Raw genomic sequence first — 23,159 nt, forward strand, 5'->3', positions numbered from 1 at the left:
AACCCTTGCTAGCAGGTTACTTGAGTAGCAGGCTCCCTGCACATCTGCCTAGTAGCCCCTGCTCAGCCCTTCAGAGGCTGCTGCACTACTGGCAAGGCCTGGTCCCTGCCATCCAGACTCCGCTGGGCCAGGTGCCTGTTCTCCCCGCCCTTCAGCCCTCAACCCGAGGCCACCCCTAACTGCACTGCCTGAGGAGCTGCCCTGGGGTCCCCCTCTGAGAAGTCCTCCTCTGAGGCTGCGCCTTCTCTCCCCACCTGTTAGCACAAGTTCCCCCAGGAAGCAGGGCCCTTGTCCTCTGAATACCTACTGCCCAGCACAATGCTGGAAGAAAGGCTGAGAACAAATTGTCTAGGGGCCTATGAGCCCAGCAGCAGGACCCAGTGGCTTGCAGGCAGAGGAAGCCTGGCAGCCATCCAAACGCCTTCTCTGCAGCCCAATGCTCTTTGCTCCCAAACCAAAGAAGGCTCCAAATATGCACAAGACGAACCCTGTGTACAAATCATGTACTTGTGATTCCGTATTTTTATTTTGCGGGTGGGGGTAACGAGCATGTGGCTTTGTGCTAAGAACACGGTGTCACTGTGATGCTCAGGAGGTGAGGACATGCAGGCTGGGCCAGCCACTGGAGTTCTTAATGTAGTTCTTACCGTAACAAACTCAGAAGCTCACCAATGACTCAGCACCCCCGGCACTAAGTAACTCATGGTCCCCACACACTCCGAACAAGGGTGTAACAGCCTGCATGGAAGCCCTTCTCCACCTGCATCTCCTTCCTCGGTTGCTGTTGCTAACAACTCTGCACACTTGCTGCAGGAGGCCAGGGGTCATGCGGGGACACACTGTCACTGTCACTGCCACGTGGCCATGGTCCAGCCCGGGGAGCAGACTGTCTCGCCCCAGCTCCAGGCATGGAGAACATGGCCTGACCACCAGCAGCTGAGCCGGAGCCAGAGCCAGAGCCAGAGTCAGGGCGTGCGGCTGGGTTTCCAGAGGAACCAGAGGGCCCTCCCATGCACCTGGACCCTGCGTAGGACTTGGGAGAAACAACCCCCCTGGTTCCTGTCACCTCAAACTATAAGTGGGGGTGGGTACCTCAGGGAGGCTGAGAGGTGTCAGTTCTCTCCAGGGTGGAAATGGGGCAGGGGGTGGGGGGAGAGCAGAACGCCATCACCTGGGGTACCAAACTGCCCCAGCCACTTAGCACCAAGGCTGATCCATCCCACAGAGCCACTGAGTTAGGCGGCTCATTTCAGCACCAGCAGTGACTCAGACTAGCCAGTCCAACCACCTCGATCTCCACAGGAGAACACGGTAGCCAGTGAAACACCTGCTCAGGGTGACCCAGAGGGGGCCTGGAGCAAGCCCTGACTAGTCATTTTTTAGTTACAGTTAGAACTAGAGCTATGCCTGTCCCGCTCATATTACGCCTCCATCCCTCCCATGGGGCCCAGTATGTAGTAGGTGCTCAGTAAGCACTTACTAAAAAAGTAGACTCTAACAAAGAAAACTGTTTAGTTCAAAATAGAGACCAGAGTATCTGAAGGTTTTTCTAAAATGAGAGAACACAGAGAATTTAAGGAGTAAGACTTCCAGCTGACATACTTACTGTTCCTGGTGTGTCAGGCAGAGTCTAGTCAGAAAGCAAGACCACACCAGTTGTTTTCACAGGGAGAATTTCCTAGAAGGAACAGTTAACTAGGCATCAGAGACCTGGAAAGGCAGAGACCCTAAGAAGTCAGAGACAGCCACCGGGAAGTGACTACACCCCCAGGGCTGGCACAAAGACCAGAAGAAGAGGGAGGGATTTAAACACAGCAGCCAGATAGGACCCAGACTTGGGGGAGAGGGGTGGGGTGCAGCCACAATGGAGCCAGAGGAGCTGATAACTGAGCTCAGGGCTGGCAGGGGAGAGGACTGCCCAGCCCAGGGAGGAGCGTTGCCATGGCAACATGCAGGGAGCAAGCAGGGAGAGGCAGGACCCTCCTCCTCCCCTCTAGCCACTCCCCAGGACCCCTGGGGGCAGAGCTTGGGGAGGGGGGGGGACACAGACGCCAATGTCCCAAAGCTTATTGCAAAAGGGAGACTCTAAGGGATGCCTGGGTGGCTCAGTAGTTAACAATCTGCTTTCGGCTCAGGGCTCAATCCCAGGGTCCCGGAATCGAGTCCTAAATCAGGCTCCCTGCATGGAGCCTCCTTCTCCTCCCTCTGCCTATGTCTCTGCCTCTCTGTGTGTGTGTCACTTGTGAATAAATAAATAAAATCTTAAAAAAAAAAAAAGGGAGACTCTAAAAATAAATCTGATTAAAGATGTTTATAAAGGGAGTTATAAATTTTTACTGCAAGAAAATAAAGCCTAAATAAATAAATGGAGAGAAATAATACCATTTTCATGGATAGGAAGACCCAATACTCTAAAGATGTCAGTTCTCCCAAATTGGTCTACAGATGAAAATACAACTGCAACAAAAACATCAGTAGCATTTTTGGACAATTTACAAACTCACTGTAAAATCTATATAAAAGAGCAAAGCTCAGAATAGTCAAGATAAGGCAAGGAGATCCAGCGCATCAGATATAAAGACTCATTACAAAGCTACAATTATAAAAGTAAAGTATTGTTGGAGGTGTGGACAGTGAGGAGTAGAGCACTGAGAAATGGACCCAAACGTGTGAACATGTGATGCAAAGAGGCACAGCTGAGCCTCTTTGAGGAACCTCTGAGCCTGCCACACGGCAGGATGGTTATAGTGCTCTAGCAACAAGCAGCAGTTCCAAAGTCATCCAGAGAAAGAAAAAAATGAACTTGCCAGCTATCTTATTCTACTCATAAAGATTTTTTTTTATTTATTTATTTTTAATTTTTTTATTATTATTTATTTATGATAGTCACAGAGAGAGAGAGAGAGAGAGGCAGAGACACAGGCAGAGGGAGAAGCAGGCTCCATGCACCGGGAGCCCGATGCGGGATTCGATCCTGGGTCTCCAGGATCGCGCCCTGGGCCAAAGGCAGGCGCCAAACTGCTGCGCCACCCAGGGATCCCAAGATTTTTTTTTTAGAAAAAAAAAAAAAGAATCTTCCTGACCTCAGGGTAGTGATGAATGTGTTACATCAACACTGTAAATCATAAAGAAAAGATTGACTAGATGGTTGACATGAAGACCCCACAAAGCAAGTGAACTACACAAGCCACAAACTGTGTAGCTATACATGCAATATGATCAGCACAGGATGAACAGCCAGTATCTAAAACTCCGACAGACCAAGCAGAAAAGACAACCCAAGAGAAAAGTAGGCATAGATTTGAGGGGATCTCTCCCCACAAGGAATCCACACCTTCCTGAAGCAAGGCCACAGTGCAGTATTATTTTACATCCGCTAGATTGGCAACAAAGTAAGAAGCCTGGCCAGGGTGAGTTCTGGCAAGTTCTGGAGACAATGTGGAGCAGTCTGGGTGCTCATGCTTAGCAGACTGGGACTGTTGGGAAACTGAGACATGGAACCTGACCCACAGTCTCCCAGTCTTGGACTTGGTGATTTAATTACGAGGAAGCAAACAGGAAACTCAGGAGAGATTTACCTCCAAAGGGTAAGACCTTCCATTTCAGAGTTGAGGGGGGAGCATGTCTGGGGAGAACCTACCAGAGATAATTATTTACATTGCGAAGAGTAGGAGGGAAAACCCAGGGTTCTCCCCTCTGTCTCCAAGGCAACTTGCTTAAAGAGCCAGGAGGAAGAGGGTATAGCATGTGTATAAGCTCCCTGATTCCTCTTTTCAGGGTTCCTCACCTACAGTACCACCCTGGTGCGTGTAGAGTGACACCTGACGTGTCTGACACTGCCATGGTCCAGGGACAAGGACTGAGTGCCAGGAAAAAGTGTGGTTGTTATAAGTCAGTAGTCCAATCTGTCGCTGCTCCAGAAACCTGCTGGATACTAAAATATGGATACTAAAAACTCAACACCTGGCAGTTATTGGCAAAGATGAACAAGCACTGCTACCGACTGGCCATTGCACTCTTTGGACAGACCCCGGGAAATCCCTTCACACGCATTGCCGGAGATGGACATGTGTGCAGGATGCTCATAAGAGCAGCACTTGCCATTTCCTCAATGGCTCAGAGTGTGTGTGTATGTGTGTGTGAGAGAGTGTGCATGTGTGAATACGTAAGAGAAAGTGTGTGTGAGAGAATGTGTGGATATGAGACTGTTAGTGAGAACTGTGAATGCGTGAGAGAAAGTGTGAATGTGAGAGTATGAAAATGCATGGGTGTGAGTGTGTAAGTGTGGGCGAATGTATGCACATGTGAAAGAGTGTGTGTGAAAGTGTGAGCGAGAGCATGTGTGTGTGTGCGTGTGTGTGTGGCGGTGCACGCATGGTGGAAATGAATGGGCCGCAGCGGCAGACAGTGCATGGCTAAATCTGAGCCGACACCGGCTGCGCTGAGCCCCTCATAGAGCCGGGCAGAGAGGGCGGCAGGAGGACAGAACACGCTACTGCTGCGGCCTCCCCAGCTCCTGACTCTGGCGGGAACGGGGCCACCTCGCTTGGAACACTCTCACTTTTCCTGGAAAGCACAGGAAACCCTGGCAGGACAGTGGGGGTGGGGGGCGCTCTGTCTCTGTCCTGGCACTCCCTGTGCTCCCACCACCTCCTCCACAGCACCTGGTCCTGCCTCCCTGAGCCCCCCAACCACCCACATGCCCCCCTCCACGGGGGCTCCGGGCTGCCTCCACCGGCCCCTCAGCACCAGCCACCAGCCCAGCAGCAGCAGCCGGCTGGCCCGGCCTGGCTTCCCGTCTGCTTCCTGGCCTGGCGACCTGGGGCAGAAAGTGACGCCACGGTGCTGGGGCGTGGTTCCCACAGGCTAATGGGCAAAGCCACTCTGTGCAGAAAATACAGTATCCTCCAGATTCTTTTTTTCTAAGATCTATTTTAAAACTTCCTCTCATTGTACTGGAAGGCTGCACGAGATCTGTTTGTTGAACCAGGTACCCTCCCGGCCCCCTGGGGACCAGCCCATCACCAGCTATGCCACAGAAACATGGCTTCGGCTTCCAGCGCCATGCCTCACTTGGTTCTTACTAAACAGAATTCAGAAAAACAATTTTTTTCTCCAAAGGAATGATTTTTAGCAACTAAAATATGTTCTTATTCCCGTAATAAAAAAATCAAAGTAACACAAGATAAAACCAAAATGTCCTGGACCCATCCCCAATCTCCCCTTACACCCCCATGGTAACTGCTCAGTAGGGAGCGTTTCCTTTGACTTGTTTCTATACATTTATATATAAATATGTACACACTTTAAAACATACAGGTTCATTTGAGGGGTGTTGACATTTTTACACAAAAATGGGATCATATTAAATACATGTATTTTGGTGACCTTTCTCCTTGTGCCTTGGGGGTGCTTTCCATGGGGCTGGTACATGGACCCCACTGCCTGAGGCAGAGATGGCGCTAACTACTCTACCCTCCTGCCTCTGCCATGGGGCTGTGTGCTGCACATGAGGCCCAGGGGCTCACCACGACACTGACAGCCTCCTGCAGCAGAGGCCACCGTGTGACTCAGCTGACACCCCCCTCCCAAGCACAGCAGATACGGCCACTGGGGTGGCCACAGGCGTGACCCTGTCTTGCCCTCCATGTTCGCTAACTCATGTTGCTTTCTTTTAAATGAGTGCATGTAGTCTGCGGTGTTTTTTTCAGCACTTTTTCATTGTATTCAATCAAAAAGGTATTTATTAGGTGCCCACCAACACTGCCAGTTTGGAAAGGACTCACTCCTGAAAGTCTGTCCTGCAAACCGGTGAGTGCCTCCAGGGCATCTTGTCTTCAAACACTGTGGTCTCAGGATGCCTGTACCCTCATACAAAGTACTGCTGATCCCAAAGAGCTTCTGTTTCTGTGGGATCCACCTATTGTTTATTTTCCATATTAAAAATGAAACTGAGAAGTTTAAAAATATTTATGAATTCATTTCAAAATAACAATAAGAAATCCTTTAGATGGTCTTATAATGAACATATTTCCATTTTTAATTTTTCCAAAATCCATTACGTGTGAAGTTTAAGAATATGGATTGTGCTACTTAGCCAAATATTTTGATTAATATTATTTTTAGAATATCAGTTTTCAAAGAAGCAGAATTAAATATCCTTAATTCAAATTAAATGTAATGGGATCATTTTTGAAGATACAGATCACATCTCAAGGTCTTGGGTTTTCTTTCACATCAATCCCTTTGTTAGTCATACGTTCCCTTTTGTACCTAAGATACTCAGCAAAAAGCAAAGTAAACAAAGCGGGAAATCACTTAAGGCTGTAACCAAAGCGGTGGCAGAGGAGGACAGTGAAGAGATGGGCCTGGATGAGCACTTCTGGGGGTCAGCTTCCTCCTTCACTGTGGAGCTAACAGACTGCATACAGGTACGACCCAGGAACTCACAGGGCACATCTCATACAAAGAGCTGCGGAGCACAGTGTGGGAGCCATCGTCAGCACCTAGAGACCAGGAAAGGCCATCTTGAGGCGGAGGTAGCATGTCCCTCCCCATATGGCTCCCAAAGAAGAGGAGCCACAAGGCTGCCAAGGCCAGCACTGCCCTATAACCACAAGAAACAGCCCTCAGGCACAGGTGACCAAGACTGGCTCCAGGAGAGCTGAGGATCGAGATGGGCTTGGGGGTAGGAAAAGCTCAAACATGCTCCCCACTCCACCAAGGGCAATGCGGGAGTGGCCACCCGGCTCATATGGGTGGCCTTCTCACGGCCTGCTGGCCTGATGGAGGCACTGCCAGCCAAGGAGGGAGGGAGGTGTCAAGGTCTAACAGGACCTTGCTCTGGTCTGGACTGTCTTCCAGGAGGTGGTGAGTGAGTGCTTGGGGATGGCTGTCCCACAGTGGCTGCATTCCAATGGGTTCCTGCACTGTTTCCAAGAGAGCAGCGGGGCCTTGGGGGGCAGCCTCTCCAGCTGGCCCCTGTCCCGCCACTGCTGTGAGGCCTGCCCCAGGGTCCAAGAGGGCTCTTCCTCCTAGCAGCTCACCATCTTTGGCCTATGTTGCACTTTTCCACGCTGTTTCTCTGCTCAAACCTGGTGTGTTTTCTGTCCCCTGACCCATGCACAGCATGTCACTGGAGCCACTGCTACCATGCAGAAGAATGGGAGTCACCTGGGGCCTCCACTGCATGGCACCCCACCACGTGCCCTTTCCAACACCTCTCACTCTCTCCCCACTCCCAGGCACTTCCCTCATCCCTCCTGGCCTGTCTTCCTCATCCCAACAAGCCTCCAGGAGGGACACCAGAAGACCACCTCACAATCTCTGGAAGCTTCTGCCGCTCCAGCAAGGGAGGCTGTGAGATTAGGCTGAGCTAATAATCAGGAGAATCCATGGAGCAAAGTAAAAATTAACTGATAAACTTCAAGAGATTTTAGTAGGAATCCAATAAAACACCATTCACCACTCCTTATTTTTAGATGAACTGGGTGTCCCATCACCGTTACCAAAGGAACAGGTCATCCAAACTAGTCTAATGAAGGAAGCCAGACAGACCCAGGGAGTCTGAGTCTCAGCATTTCCTTGGTCCTCTGACGCATATAAACCTGACTTTCCTTGTCAGTAAAATAAAAAGAACGATACCCACCTGACGGGCTCACAGAATTCCTACCTGGGTCCACAGTACACTGGTGAGCACCTTCCTGTTATCTCCCAGCACAAGAGACACCCCAACTCCACCGCCGCATGTCCTCCTCTGTTACAGCCTAAGTCCTACCAGCCAGGCCCTCCTTCTCACTACACTTGTGTTCAAGGTGAAAGAACATCAAAAAGAAGCCTGAGACCCTCATAAATATCATCACTGATCTCTGACAAAGGAACAAAGGCAACACAAGCAAGCAAAGACAGCATCTTCAACAAATGGTGCAGGAGTCATGGGACATCCCTACACAGAAAAATAAATCTAGACCCAGACCGTATACCCTTAACAGAAATTAACCTCAAATGGATCATACACCTCAATGTGAAATAAAAAATTTATATAAAACTTGAAGATGACACAGGAGAAAAGCTAGATGATCGTGGGCTTGATGAGGCCTTTTCAGATATACCGCCGAAGGCATGATTCATGAGAGAGAGAACTCATCACCTGGGCTTCACTAAAACTAAGAAGTTCGGGGCAGCCCAGGTGGCTCAGCGGTTTAGCCGCCTGCTTTTGGCTCAGGGCTTGATCCTGGAGACCCAGGATCGAGTCCCACGTCGGGCTCCCTGCATGGAGCCTGCTTCTCCCTCTGCCTATGTCTCTGCCTCTCTCTCTCTCTCTCTCTCTCTCATGAATAAATAAAAAAATAAAATATTAAAAAAATAAAACTAAGAAGTTCTGCTCTGGGAAAGACCATGTCAAGAGAATAAGACAAGCCACAGACTGCAAGAATATGACAGGGAAGGATATGATGGCATCCTACCTCATCAAGGAGCTGCAAATTAAAATAAGAGTGAGATACCACTACACACCTGTCAGAACGGCCAGATCTGGGCCCCCCACCACAGCACGTGCTGGCGAGGACACAGAGCCACAGGAGCTCCTGCTCACCACGCTGGGGACGCAGAATCACCGGTGCAGATGCTCTGGGAGATGGTCTGTCAGTTTCTTACCAAACTAAACATTTACTATCTGATCCAGCAATGAAGCTGCTTGGCATTTACCCAAAGGAGCTGAAAACTTGTCCACACAAAACCCTACACACAGATATTAACAGCAGCTTTGTTCATAATTCCCCAAACTCAGAAGGAACCAGGATGTCCTTAGCTGGTGATGAAGGAATAAGCTGTGTCCATCTAGATGGTGGATTATTCAGCGTTAAACAGAAACAAGCTATCAAGGCACAAAAGGGCCTGGAGGAGCCTCAGGTGCACGTCACAAAGAGGAAGAAGCCAGTCAGCAAAGGCTGTGTGCTGTAGGAGTCCCTCTGCAGCACATTCTGGAAAAACAGAGCGACGATGGGGGACAGGAAGGAGACCAGTGGGTGCCAGGGGCTGGGGTTGGGAAGGAGGACCCCGGGGGAGCACGAGGGTGTTTAGGGCAGCAAAGCTCCTCTGTGTGATACCACAGGGGTAGACACCTGTCATTCCGCAGTGGTCCAAGCCAACGGACACACAACACCGACAGGGACCTGGAACTGAGCTATGAACTCTGGGTGATGATGGTATCAGTACCGGGTACTCCCCGGTGGGGATGCGGATAGTCAAGGAGGCTGTGCACGTGTGTGGGCAAAGGGTATACGGGGAATCTCTGCACCTTCTTAATGTTACTGTAAACCTAAAACTCCCCTAAAAAATTAAATCTTGGGCAGCCCAGGTGGCTCAGCGGTTTAGCACTGCCTTCAGCTCAGGGTGTGATCCTGGGGACCCAGGATCAAGTCCCACGTCGGGCTCCCTGTATGGAGCCTGCTTCTTCCTCTGCCTGTGTCTCTGTCTCTGTGTGTGTGTCTCTCATGAATAAATAAAATCTTTAAAAAAAAAATTAAATCTTTAACAAAAAGAAGAAATCCAAGGTTTGAACCATGACCCTGCTTAATCCTGACTGTTAAGCCTCAAAACTTGGCTACGTCACTTGCAGAACAGGGGCTGTAGCACCCCCTCTTCGCAGGTGCCCTGAGGTTGGAACCCCACTGGGTGCAGTCTAAGACAGCAGAGAGCCCTGCAGCGCACACACAGGGCTTCCACCCAGAATGACCAGGGGTACACCTGACCTGCAGAGAGCCACGTAAACACCCTTTCCTTCCCCCAGTGCAAAAATTCACTTATACACCACCAGTGGAGACACATTTGTAGGATATGCATTCAAAGAGGTGGTGAATTTTCCAATTTCAGATAACATTTACCACCTTTCGGGCCCTCCTTCCTTAGCCTACCACAGCAATAGGGAAGGATGCGCTGCTGGAACCTCCCCACCCCCAACCCCAGAAGGAGGCTCAAGTGTGAAGCATCCATGCCACAGTCTGGCTGGCTGGAGCAGACGAGAAGGATGTGGGTGGGGGGGATCGCCCCAAGAACCCAGGCCATGTGTGGCTCAGCCAAGGGACAAGAGAACAGGTGCACATGACAATAGAACATCTGGCAACAGCAGTTTAGGAACTGAGTCAAAAACCCACACAATTACAACTGTTTATAAGGACAAAAATCTACCCTTAGACTCTTCAAAATGTGATCATGGCCATTGGGAGAGGGAAAGCCAGGGGGTCTGACCTCTCCTCCATCTCTAAATCTTTAGTGTGTTGTACAGTGGAAACTACTATGACTAGGAAACTACTAGGAAGGGTGCAGGCATGAACAGAATATTCGCTGAACAGCCCCTCAGCTCTCCTGTTTCCCCAACCCCATCCTCACCAGCCAGCAGAAGGATCTCCTTGTGAGACTCTTGGCTATCAAGAACAGAAATGTGAACACATGCAGAAAAGATACTTTAAAATCATGAAGGGCAGCCCTGGTGGTGCAGCAGTTTAGCGCCGCCTGCTGCCCAGGGTGTGATCCTGGAGACCCAGGATCGAGTCCCACGTGGGGCTCCCTGCATGGAGCCTGCTTCTCCCTCTGCCTGTGTTCTCTGCCTCTCTCTCTCTCTCTGTCTCTCATGAATAAATAAATAAATAAATCTCTAAAAAAAATAAATTAAAAAAAATTAAATCATGAAAAGTCCTCTGAGAAAAGTCCCTTGGAGACAACCCAAGCCAGGCACCATTCCACTGGTGATCTCACTGGGTCATTCACTGGGCGCTGGCCACACAGCAGCTCAGCCTGTCCCTCCAGTGCCACTGGCCACCCCTCTGCCAAGGAAAGTCCTACATGCTAACGCCCGCCCTCATGCTCCAAACTGAGCTCCTAGTGGGAAAGGCAAAGGCCCCAAAGGGACATGGACAGGTGTGAGATGTTCAAAGCACTGCTGCACCAAGCATGGTCCCTTACCATTTGATAGGCACCTTCAGTGAATAAGGAGCACAAGCCACCAGCCCACTGCTGAGTTCAGCTGGCATTTTTTTCATAACAGGATTTTCCAGATGAAGTAAACAGAGCAAGGATCCACACCCTGGGAAGTGACCTGTCCTGAGATCAACAGTATCTGTGCTTCAAGAATTTTCTCATCTCAAAAGGGTGGGATGAAATGGGCTCCAAAGGGGCCCATGGATAGGACCCTCCTAGGCACCAGCAGTACGAAAGGGCAGGAGGGAGGGAGGGAGGAGGGCCTCAGCCTGGCTGTGAGAAGTGATGTCCCTCCTCCATTATCTGCTCTGCACAGGACCTGCCAGAGAGGGGGCAGTACCTAGAGGGCTCCCGGGCAGGACAGAGCCCACCGCACATAAGCAAAAGACGTCCTGCAGGGCCAACAGAGGCAGGGCCCAAGGGCAACAGGAGAAAAGCGGGACTAGACACTTGTCAACTAGCATGTATCATGCCATCAGTGACTGAGTTAACGATATCCAGCTCCGTTTTACCAAATCACATCTAACAGGCTTACCTTTTTGTCTTCCTTAGTCTTTCTAACTTGTCGATGGGGACCGAAAATGTTTTGCATCCCGAAGGCCTTCCTGGACCAGTCCCTTTTCTGGGTGCTCAGGGGGGGCTGTGCCAAGCTGCCCTCCACCCTGTAGCGGTCGGCGGGAATCTTGCTCATGGGAGGGGGCAGCGTGCCGCAGTTGACACTAGACCACCCATCGGTGGAGTCTGTGTAAGACTCCTGGTCACTGGCGTGTCCGCACTGCCACTCCTGCAGGACGTGGACTGGAAGCCACCGCTGGCCAAAACTACCGCCGTGGCCCACGGCACCCCTCTTGGAAGGCGGCACTGAACTCCGCAAGGGGGCAGGGGGAGCCTCTCCGTGAGAAGTGGACCCTAAGTGCTTACTGAAGTCCCGGCACCTGTCAGCCTGTGGAGAGGCCTCAAACAGGGGGCCCCCTTCGGGGTCGTGGCAAAAGGCCCCATTCCAGGGGGCACCCCAAGGCTGGGAGCTCCTCCCACCGGCACCCTCCCAGCCACTGTTGCTGGGGCCGTGCCTGCTAGAGCTGGCGCCCAGGTCAACCACAAGCACTCGGCTGCTTCGCTCCTCCTGGTGGAAGTTGCCAATGCCACTGTCACTGTTGCTGCTGGTGCTGGTGTTCTGGTGGGCATCCGCATCCCCGTCCACAAAGGCCCGGGCCCGGACTCCCTCGATCAGCTCGCCCATGTCTCTGTACAGCACGGAGACAAACTGGAGGACAGGGAGAGAGGATGCTGGGAACTCAAGGCAGCCGTTGGTGTCGGGGTCGGCCGTGCACTCAAACCCAAACCGCCGAGCAATGCCCTGATGGATCTTGTGATTGAACAAGTCTGGATCCACCATGAACACGTGGCAGGAAGTTCGCAAGGCACCCTCATCCTCATGAGCCAGACTCCCATCGTCACTGGTCTGCATGGTCACGAGCCCAAAGAGCCTCCTGTCATCTGGGCACACAGCACTGAAGGCCAGCTTCTCAGCCGGGTACTCGGCCAGAACAGCCGCCTGGTCAGTACAGAGCTGCACACGGTCGTGCAGGACCCGCATCGTCACCAGGGAGTGGATTTTCTGCTCAGCCCGCAAGCGCCGCAGGCAGCCACGGATGGCCTGTAAACTGTCCGACTCAAGGTTGCAGCTTGTGGAAGGAAGTTCGATGGAACCTAAGTAGCCTACGACCATGGCAACGTTTAAAATACTTGCGTCTACTACAAAATCTTCATGATTCTCAGGTCCGATACTGAAAACTGAATCATCATTAATCATTTTTGATATTTCCTCCTTAGAAAGCAGGCCAGGATTTGGATGACTTATACTTTCACGTCCAAGGTCAAATCGCGCAGTGGCTGACTCTGAAAGGGATCTTTGTTTCAATTTCAAGGGCTCTGAATTGCTCGCACGAAGACTAGGATTTTCAAAGATCATACTGAGAATTCCACCGGACTGCATTTCTTCAACAACTCGCTCTGCTCTATTTATACCTAAGGCTTTAGAATCAAGCTTGGGCTTCAGCCAGCCTTTTCCTTCATAAAATCCAATCTCTTCATCACTGGAACAGGACTCCACGTGGCCAATGCCTTCACCAATCACCATGTGCAGGACACCAGAACATTTCCCAATTAATTTCACTACATCCTCATGGGACGCTTTCTTCACATTGATTTCATTGACAGCAAATATCTGATCACCAGCACGGAGGCCCACAAAATCTGCAGGGCTCCCTCTCATGACACAGCTGAGCACACAAGGCGCCTGACCAGAAAGGGTAAATCCGTACCCCGTTCTTCCTCTGGCCACTTCCACACTCCTAATGCGAGGGGGCGCCTGCCCATGAAGTGGACGCTCCACTGTGTCCCCTGCTCTATACATCTCGATGTGCTTGCAATACCAAGGGCATCATTCTTCACTGCAGGGGATCCATAGTTCAGGGAATGCTGGGTGCTACTGCACTTTTTCTTGAAATAATGCCCTAAGGAAGACAATAAATAGCTTGTTATTCTAGATCCCATATTTCCATTGCTTACCCATATCACCTAAACATAAAAAGATAACTCATAACAAAAACCATCATAGAAAGAGTGTCTGGTTAACACATAAATGTCCAAAGGAAGGAAAGGCAGTCTCTACATATGGTAAACCATAAAGTCAGCCTAAGAAATTTCCCTCCGGAGCAGACTGTGTTTCCCAGAACCAACACCCTTTGCAACACTGATGTGACGTTACTCCCACCTTAGGTTTGAGGGATCCAGGGCTGCAGCAGAAGCTTCTCCTGCCTTCTCCTGCCGGGCTGGGCAGAAAGGAAAGACACCTCAAAACCCTTACCATTCCAAGTGTGATCAGAAGACCAGTAGCCTGGCAGCGCCTGGAAATGGGCACAATGGGGCTCTCGTGCCCTTCTGCAGATCCAGCACATCCCTACCTGCACTTTAATCTGAGACGCAGAGGCAGAGTGAGAAGCAGTGCTGGCTACAGACCTGGGGTAGAAAGGCGCCTATCTGATCACAAATTCCTCCATCACAAGCAGCAATCAATCAGGAAAGAGTCAACTTATATTCTCTCATATTTTTCCTCCCTCAATTAATTTCTTCTGAACAAGGTACCATGTGGGAAAACCGCATTAGTCTGAAATCGCCTCAGTCAACTACAGAGGCCACCGGATAGAACAGTTAAAACCACCAAAAGAGCAAAGGAGGGCAGCCTGGGTGGCTCAGCGGTTCAGCGCCGCCTTCAGCCCAGGGTGTGATCCTGGAGTCCAGGGATCAAGTCCCACATCAGGCTCCCTGCATGGAGCCTGTTTCTCCCTCTGCCTGTGTCTCTGCCTCTCTCTCTCTCTCATGAATAAATAAAATCTTTAAAAAACATTAAAAAAAAAAAAAGAGCAAAGGAATATAATTTAATTGTTCCGGGGATGACTTCATCCTTGGTTGTCATCAAAAACAAACCTGTGTCAGGGTCCCAGGACCATCCCAGTTCCATGACTCATTAGGAGGACACACAGGACCTAGAATACAGTTGTGCTCATGGCTGGGACTGATCCCAGGGAGTTGGCCAAGGGAGAGGTATGGGGTCAAGAAGTTAGGGGGACGAAGTCCAGAGGAATCAGGTGCCAGCTTCCAGCATCCTCTCCCTGGGACTCAGGTGGGATGTGCTCCATTCCCAGCAGTGTGTTGTGACAACACGTGTGGGGTCTTGTTAGCCAGGGTGGCTTGTTAGGGACATAGAACAGGGCTCGCTGGGGCTGGTCCTTTCAGGCCCTTGCCCCTGGCTCAGCCCAAACTGCAGACCCTCAGGAAGAAGGGGTCTGGCACAGGCAGGGGGGGTACAGCTGAGGAGTGGGAACACTTCCTGGACACCTGCCCAGGCCCAGTGCAGCACAGGCCTCTCAGGGAACAGCCTGGTCCCACTGCGGAACTCCTGCTGTACAAAACCCTTCAAAGATCACTTTAAAAAACAATACAGCAAATCATGTTGTGAAGACCCAAAACAGTATAGAGATCATGTTTCTTAAGGAAAGTACATTTTTAAAATAATTGTTCTAAAGTTGTTAGGATCAATTCTTCATCTTGGGAAAGGTCTGCAGTCACAGAAGCTTAATCTCAAGTAATGCCCACCCACGCATGACAGAAGAAGCTACAGGAACTGAAGGGTGTGCTCCAGGGTGGCCCCACCAGTGGAGGCAGGGACAGAAGAGAGGACACAGTGTGCAAGATGTGGATTTGAACAAAATCACCCCGATGGCTAAGAGTGATAAAAGAACAAAGTATTTCTAAATTACCATACTGTTTAATATCTAAGTGGTGATACAAGAATCACTTAAGTATTATGACTGGACATTTAACTACTTGATATTCATCATTAAAATCATCTATTAAAGTTGGCCAAGAATAGTGTTCAGGGTCTCCTCACCAGGCCACTTCCACGCTGAATGATGCTCCCCCACCAAATATGCCTCACCCCCAGGGAACTGGGAAGTAGCCTCCCACCAAAGAGACCTCGCAGGCATGTTCAGGTGAAGGCTCCTGACACAGAAGGTTATCCTGGTTGATCTGAGCAGCCCCTGGAGTCACAGGGTCCTGATCAGAGGGAGGCAGGAGGGTCAGGGTTAGAGAGAAGTGGAGATCAGAGTGGCAGGCTATGAAGGTAAAGGAAGGGCCACACAGCTCCCAATCGGGGCACCCCTAGAAGCCACAAAAGGTGAGGAAAACAGACCCTCCCCTAGGGCCTCCAGAAGGAACGGTCCCACGACATTGTGACTGTAGCAGGTGAGACTGACTGTGGACTTATCACCCAGAGCTGTGAGAGAATAAAGTTGTGTTGTTCCAAGCCTCCGAGTTTGCTTCCGTGGCCACAGAAAGTCGTGCCAGGGGCATCACCCTACTGGCGAGGAGGAGCACACAGATGCAAGGGCCACTATGCCTGTCTACCTGTGCCACCCATCACCATGACCCCTCCCAGGGCAGGGGTTGATGACGCCCTGCTGCCTTCCTCCAGTGAGAGAAGACTGCTGGCTGTCTCTGCCAAACAACAGGTACTGCCTGTATGAAATTAATGATTTCCCAATTTTACATGCAGAATTATTTTGTAATTCACCCAAACACCAGAGTTCTAGCACTGTACGATGTAACACCAAGCAACAGTCTTCTATGTGACTTACCCAAATATTTCTACTGGATTCTTACAGTCACATTCCTCTATTGATTAAAAACTGTTTCTAATTCAAGTAACTTTCTGACCACAGGTCCTGTCCCTGTGCTTTATTCACTGAAAAAGAATTGTTTCTAATTCATATAAGTAGTGTCTTAATACCTACAACCACATTTTATAAGTTCAGCCTACAGGTTAATTTTTCCTTAAACTGTATCAGTTAATAGTAAAGTGAGCAGAGTGAAATTTGGAAGAAACCATAGGGCACAGTTTCCAGCTCCTGTTGACATTTTTGCCATCTGGGCTGCTCAAGTGCCAGTTCCTGGGTCCCCTTCCTCCACCCGGATACTCCAGGTGAGGAGGTCTGAGCTGCCCACTTCAACAAAGTCTCTCCCCCACACACACCTGCCAGGTGATTTCGACAGGTAACAACACCTGGAGCGCCCTGACTTGAGATCACCTGCTATGGGCTGAATGTGTGTAGCTCCAAATTCACAGATGTTGAAATGCTACCCCCCAGTGTGAGGGTATGTGGAGGAGAGGCTTGGGAAGTGAGGAGGTTTAGATGAAATCGTGAGGGTGGAGCCATCAGGATGAGATTCGTGTCCTGTAAAGCAGGACACCCCCACCCCCGTTCTCCATCAGGTGAAGACAGTGAGGACTCGAGAAGGCGGCTATCTGGAACCAGGGAGTGTCCTCACCAAACACCGGACCTCGGTGTGCTTTCAGGTGCTCAGCGTGCAGGGTACTGCTGTAGCCCCAGCCAATGGACACATCATCCAAGCTGGCCTCCCCATTGCACAGAAAAAGGGAACAGCTCAGAAAGAAGCGACGGCTTCCTCACAACACAGACAATAGGACACAAGGGTCTCCCCACTATGCCCACTACCAGGATCAGTCTCTCATTACCAAATGACACTCATTCCTTTACCTACGTCATTCAGGCCAGCAGGACCCAGGACTATACTTCAGGTGCTGTGACCTTTCCCTACTCCTCTCTGAGGTTCAAATCAGAAGACAGTCCTATCTGATGAGTTGCTCCACTCACAGCCAAGTGAGTGTCTACTCCGTGCCCTGCAGCATCTCACACCCAGAAGCCACACGGGGCCCTGAGCAGCCCCCAGGCCCCAGGGAGGGAGAGGCAGGATAAGGCAAAGAGCCACCACCCCACGTGGTGTGCTCTGGGCCCTGCAGGGGGAGCAGGGAGAGCAGGAGTAGCAGGGGGAGGAGGAGCAGGAGGGGCAGGGAGAGCAGGAGGAGCAGGGGAAGGAGGAGGAGGAGCAACAGGAGCAGGGAGAGCAGGGGGAGGAGGGGGAACAGGAGGAGGAGGGGAGCAGGAGGAGCAGGGGGAGCAGGGAAAGCAGGAGGAGTGGGAGGAGGGGGAGGAGGGGGAGCAGGTAAAGCAGGAGGAGCAGGGGCAGAAGTCTGCCGGCCCAGAGGGGAGAGGAGCACAGCATGTAGCACTCCTGCCAACCGCATGGCTCACCCCCTTCCTCTATCCTTCCTTGCTGGGGTGCATTTTGGAAGGATGATGCCCCAGGTCACCATGATAGGCCCTGAGCTGAGCACAGGTGCCAAAAGACCGAAGCCGGGAAGAGTAGCTACAACAAGGGGGCCTGGAAACAAGGTAGGAGGGGAGGCTGAGGAGCCCGGGCAGAGGGCACCCATTGCATGAAGACAAGTGGGAAGTGCAGGAACAGAAGCAGATATCAGATAAGCACTAGCAGCGGGGAGCTGTATGCGGTACTTGGTACTTGGTACTTGGTACTTGGCCTGAGCCAGGGCTGTTCTCAGGACTCCACGTGTGGTAACATGTGTGCCCACAAGCCACACTGCTATGATGTAGGTAGGATTACTCCCATTTTGCAGATGAGCAAACAGACACACTGAGAAGCTAAGCAACCTGTCAAGGCTGCACAGCTCCTGAGTGTCACAAGTGGATTTGAACCCCGCTCTCTCCACCTCCACACAGAGGGGTCCTTAGAGGAAGCAGAAGCAGCCCTAGGGCTGAGATAGCAGGTGCCGGCCACCTCCACAGTCCCTCTGACCGCCTGATCTCTTGCTGCAGAAGCCCTGCGGTGCCGTGCCACCCTCTCCGACCAGGACCACCAGCAGGCCCTGCCCCTCATATCCTCCCTCAAAGCTGTTGTGTCTGGGTGCTACCTCCAGCCACCACTGCCATGGCACCAAAAACCCACTGGGCACTATTCCCCCCAACTTCTTGGGGACATTTGCAGAAGATGCAGCATAGCCTCAACACCATCACACATACCAGGATGCATGCTGACCATCCTTGCACCCTGGCCTCACCTGGTCTGACCCATTCTGGCAACCTGCCACCTGACCTCAGAGAAGCACTCCCCAGTCCAGGACATGTTTCCTGCTCTCCCCCAGACTAAACTGACCTAGGACCTGCCCTCTCCAACACACCAGGTCCCAAAAATGCCAGAGGATGAACTGGTGGGTTCTTGGCTCACCAAGGCCAGTTCCAGGCCATGAACAGCCACCAATAACCCACACCCTCACTGAGCTCTCATCCTTAAAGGGCCCTCCCCACAGGTCCCGACCTGACCCACCACTGCTTGACACCTGCACACATTACCTGCCGTTCAATGGTGACACTAGGTGGGACCCTGTGTGGGACTTGGCCCAGAACAGGGCTGCCAATTGAGGAAACAGACCCTTCCTTCAAAGACCCCACAGCTCAGGGACAAGGATGCTGACTGACTACCCAGGACTCCCCAGCTGCACATCTGCATACTGTTGCTTGGTGAGTGGCTCCCAAGGAACCCAAGGGGCACAGCACACCCAGTGGGGACCCTCCGGTGGTCACAGCCCCCACCCATTGTGCTCCACAAAATGGCATTGCCAGCTCCCTCGACCAAGGTAAGGACCCCTTTCCTCTCTGGACTTCAAAGCCCTCCCCTGTGGGTAACCCCAAGGCCAACAGGAGATGAGAATAGTGCAGAAGAGCTAAGCCACCAAGAGGATTGACCAGGAGCTGCCAAGGGAAAAAGTGGGAATGGAGGGGAAGAAACATGTGGATAATTTGGTGACAAGTCTCCCTGTTCATCTGTCACTATACCACCCACAGAAGGCAGCCAGAATGGGTTCCCCAAATTTGTAGGGTATATCTGGGTTGTATGACTTACATTGCTCCCCATGTGGAAAACATGCTCTCTTCAGAGAACCCTGAAGGCAGCTAAGACTGAAGCCAGACTTTTTAGCATTTGATGGGATGTCTGGCCTTGTTTGATGTTAGAAAAAAATGGAAAAGGACTGAGAGAAATAAACTGGAAGAAAGATCAGAGGGATCCTGCAGTCACCAGAGCAAAGGGGACACTCCCCAGCCTCACTCCCATGCTCAGGAGACAGGCCACTTGCTCAAGCCCTACAAAGAAAAACACAGCAGTTTAATTACATGCCTCAAACCACAGTCATGCCAATTCTCACGGAGTGCTTTGCAACCAGGCTGTTTCTGCAGAAGCAATGGGTTACCACAGCCCCAGTAACACAGCTCCAGTGATGGTGGGGATGGAGAGCATGGGTGGACAGATTGGAGGTAGATGGGGGATGGATGGATGGGGAATGAATGGAGGGGGGGATGGATGGATGAGGGATGGAGAGATGGATGGGGATGGATGGAGGTAGATGGACAGATGGATGGATGGATGGACTGACTGGATTTATTAGTGGTAGTCAATGTTTGCCCAATAAAACCTGGTTGGGGATTAGCTGGTCCAAAAATTAACTGACCCAGGACAGCTGGGTGGCTCAGTGGTTGAGCGTCTGCCTTCAGCTCAGGGTGTGATCCCAGGGTCCCTGGATCAAGTCCCGCATCAGGCTCCCTGCATGGGGCCTGCTTCTCCCTCTGCCTGTGTCTCCATGTCTCTCAGGAATAAATAAATGGATCTTTAAAAAAAAAAAAAAATAAGGGACACCTGGGTGGCTCAGTGGTTGAGCGCCTGCCTTTGGCTCAGGGCATGATCCCAGATTCCAGGATCCAGTCCCACACTGGGCTCCCCTCGGTGAGCTTACTTCCTCCTCTACCTGTGTCTCTGCCTCTCTTTGTGTGTTTCTCATGAATAAAATAAAATCTTTTAAAAAACAAAAAAATTAAAAATTAAAAAAAAATAAAAGAATCAACTGGATACCGCTTATCTGGAACCAGTCTCATTTGTACCATTTGTTTGACTCCCCGGGTTGTGTTTCTTTTTCTTCACCCATGATGCAAGCTCTAGGCCAGTGTGGGGCTGCCTTGGGAAGGTGGGCCTGCCCCCACATAAACATCAGCCCAGGCAGACTGTGCTCATCTGAGCCAGCCAGCCAGCCAGATGCACCAAGGGCCACGTTCCCAGCACAACCCTCCAAGATCTGCAGCACTCTGGTGCTCTCCTGAACAGGAAGCATCTGATAAACTGCAACAACGTGTAAACAAGCTCCCAAACATCCTAGAGGGGTGAGCTGAAGCCTCAAATATACCAGGCAAGGAAAATTTCCCATGCTCTCTGTAAAAGACTTTTTGAGCTTTGGGACCAAAGAAGGAAATTCTTTTAAAAGGACTCCTGGACAGGTGGTACCTCATGTGTGTAGAATTCTGCAGTCTTCCCCTGAATACCAGAGGCCTAAAATAGCTCTGTTAATATAAAGAAGCGAGCTGACGTTTGTCTGCATCTGTCTCACAAATACTAGGAGCACCTCTGTGCAAGTGCACCTCTAGGAGGAGGGAAGAACGGAGATAACAGGACCTGCCAGGGGAATCTGTCCTGGGGGAGCCTGTCCTGGGGATGCTCTCCTTTGGAATCCTATCCTGGGGAACTCATCGTGGGGAGCCTGTCCTGGGGTAGCCTGTCCTGGGGATGCTGTTCTTGGGATCCTGTCCTGAGGAACCCATCATGGGAAGCCTGTCCTGGGGAACACATTGTAGAGGAGCTTGTCCTAGGGAAGCCTGTCCAAGAGAACCCATTGTGGGGAGCCTGTCCTAAGTGAACCCATCCTGGAGAGCCTGTCCTGGGGAACACATCGTAGGGGAGCCTGTCCAAGGGGAGCCTTGCCTTCTATCCCCCCCAGTAGCTAAGACAGAGTCTAGCAGGTTGCTCTAGTCAGAGCTCTTGGACTGTGGAACTGGACCTTAGAGGACCAGTCATGCCATTCATGTGACCCTGGTCAAGTGAGGACCTTGGTCATGTGTATGGTAGAGACCCCAGAGCCACGGGCTGAGGCTGTGTCAGATGAAATCACACATGAGAAGTAGGGCAGGGGCCAGGCCTTTGCTTCCATCCTTGCTGGCACTCCCCCACCCATCTGAGAAGCCACAGTCCCAGGAGACAACACAGGACCCCCTGCGTGGTTCCCTAAGGGCAAGGATGTGCTGGCTGCATACACCAAGTTCACAGCACTCTTCCCTTTCGAAGGCCCCTTCCTGGACCACCTACTGTCCACAGGGCCCATCACAGGCCCAGGTCCTTCTGCTCGCTCCCCTCCCTGACTCATGAGCATGAAGGTGAGCCCAAGGGTGATGTGTAGCTATGCAGGCAGTCTGTGTTCACGTCTATAGGCCCACTGGAGCATAAGAAGGTATTCGGTGGGCAGCCTGGGTGGCTCAGTGGTTTAGCACCACCTTCAGCCCAGGGCACGATCCTGGAGACCTGGGATCAAGTCCCACATCAGGCTCCCTGCATGGAACCTTCTTCTCTCTCTGCCTGTTGTCTGCCTCTCTCTGTGTGTGTGTATCTCTCATGAATAAATATATAAAATCTTAAAAAAAAAAAAAAAAGGTATTCAGTAAGCACCTGCTGAGCCACTAAACATGGCTGAAAGTCTTACCTTTCTCTAAGTATTAGAATTTTAATAATTTTTTGTTCAGAGCATCTAAAATTTCTAAAAAGAGCAAACATGATTCTTGTAATGAGAAAAAAATCAAAGTTAATTGAAGCGTGTGATGAGTTTTACACGTAATTCTTTGTTGTACAAAAATGAAGGTGGCCTTTTCTCTCCAAACTCACATCAATCCTGCCCCGCCATTGGCCCAACAAGGATGCCACGGGGAAGACAGGTGCCCTGTGGGGTGCCCCGGGCTGCTGTGGGGGCACCTGTCTTCCCTGTCTTCCCCAGCTGGCTTCCAAGCAGGAGACCTTGCCTGAATCACAATAGGGCCGGGCAAGAGTGGGGTGCATGCCTGGAGCCCCAAGCCTTCATGGCAGCAGAGCAAGGGCTGCAGGTGCAGGGAGAGGGAGTGGTCACAGCATGCTGCCCACCACAGACGGCAGAGCTTGCTGGGCAGGATGAGCAGAGGGCATTGCCACCCCTGCCCATTAATCAGTGTTCTCATCAACACCAACTCAGAAAACAGTAAAAGGATGAAAGGAACCCAACATCAGGTTTCTGACAGGGGTGCCAGGGGCTGCTCCAGCGGTCAAGCATCTGACTCTTGATCTCAGCTCAGGTCATGATCTCAGGGTCGTGAGTTCAAACCTGGGTTTGGGCTCCACACTGGGTGTGGAACCTACTCAAAGAAAAAAAAAAAAAAAAAACCTGACAGAAAGCCACTCTGGCATGTTTCTGAGTTCCCACAGGTGAAGCTAGGATCTGCCCCATTCCCTGTTCCCAGATCCCATCACCTCTGAACCCCCGAGCCCCTGAACCCAACCCCTCAGACAAGGGCTGGCAGCCTAACTGCCCCAGTAACCAAGCATGAGATGCAGCCTTGTACCCAACAAAGTCGCAGGCCACAGGGAAGCAGGTTGGCCATCAGGGTGTGTGGGGGTCAGACAGCCAGGGCCACGGGCTGCCCTCTGCTCCTTCAGGTGACATGGACCCTACAGACTGATCCCAAGCAGACTGACTCTGTTTATATTGACAGAAGGGAACCATCAAGAGTTTCCAGGTGAGGACAGTACTTGATTGATGAGCCTACGTTTCAAGTAACACCACACAGAAAGCCCACTGAATGAAACCCAGTCGCACAACACAGGTCCCACAACACGAGTGC

The 23,159-nt window shown here is 51.3% G+C and overlaps 1 protein-coding gene across 5 annotated transcripts in view; it reads right to left on the reverse strand.

Annotated features, from left to right (window-relative positions):
- Positions 1-23,159, reverse strand: part of RGS12 (regulator of G protein signaling 12) — a 119,061-nt gene that overhangs the window by 78,557 nt on the left and 17,345 nt on the right. For all 5 annotated transcript variants that reach the window (XR_005987305.1, XR_005987304.1, XM_041752003.1 and 2 more), the window contains exon 2: positions 11,513-13,493. Coding sequence is in view for 3 of the 5 variants with exons in the window: in XM_041752003.1 (XP_041607937.1) it covers positions 11,513-13,393 (1,881 nt within the window). In the remaining 2 variants the exon portion in view is untranslated. The remainder of the gene's footprint in view (positions 1-11,512; positions 13,494-23,159) is intronic.

This window comes from Vulpes lagopus, chromosome 4 (assembly GCF_018345385.1).
Source record: "Vulpes lagopus strain Blue_001 chromosome 4, ASM1834538v1, whole genome shotgun sequence".
Classification (NCBI taxonomy): Eukaryota; Metazoa; Chordata; class Mammalia; order Carnivora; family Canidae; genus Vulpes; species Vulpes lagopus.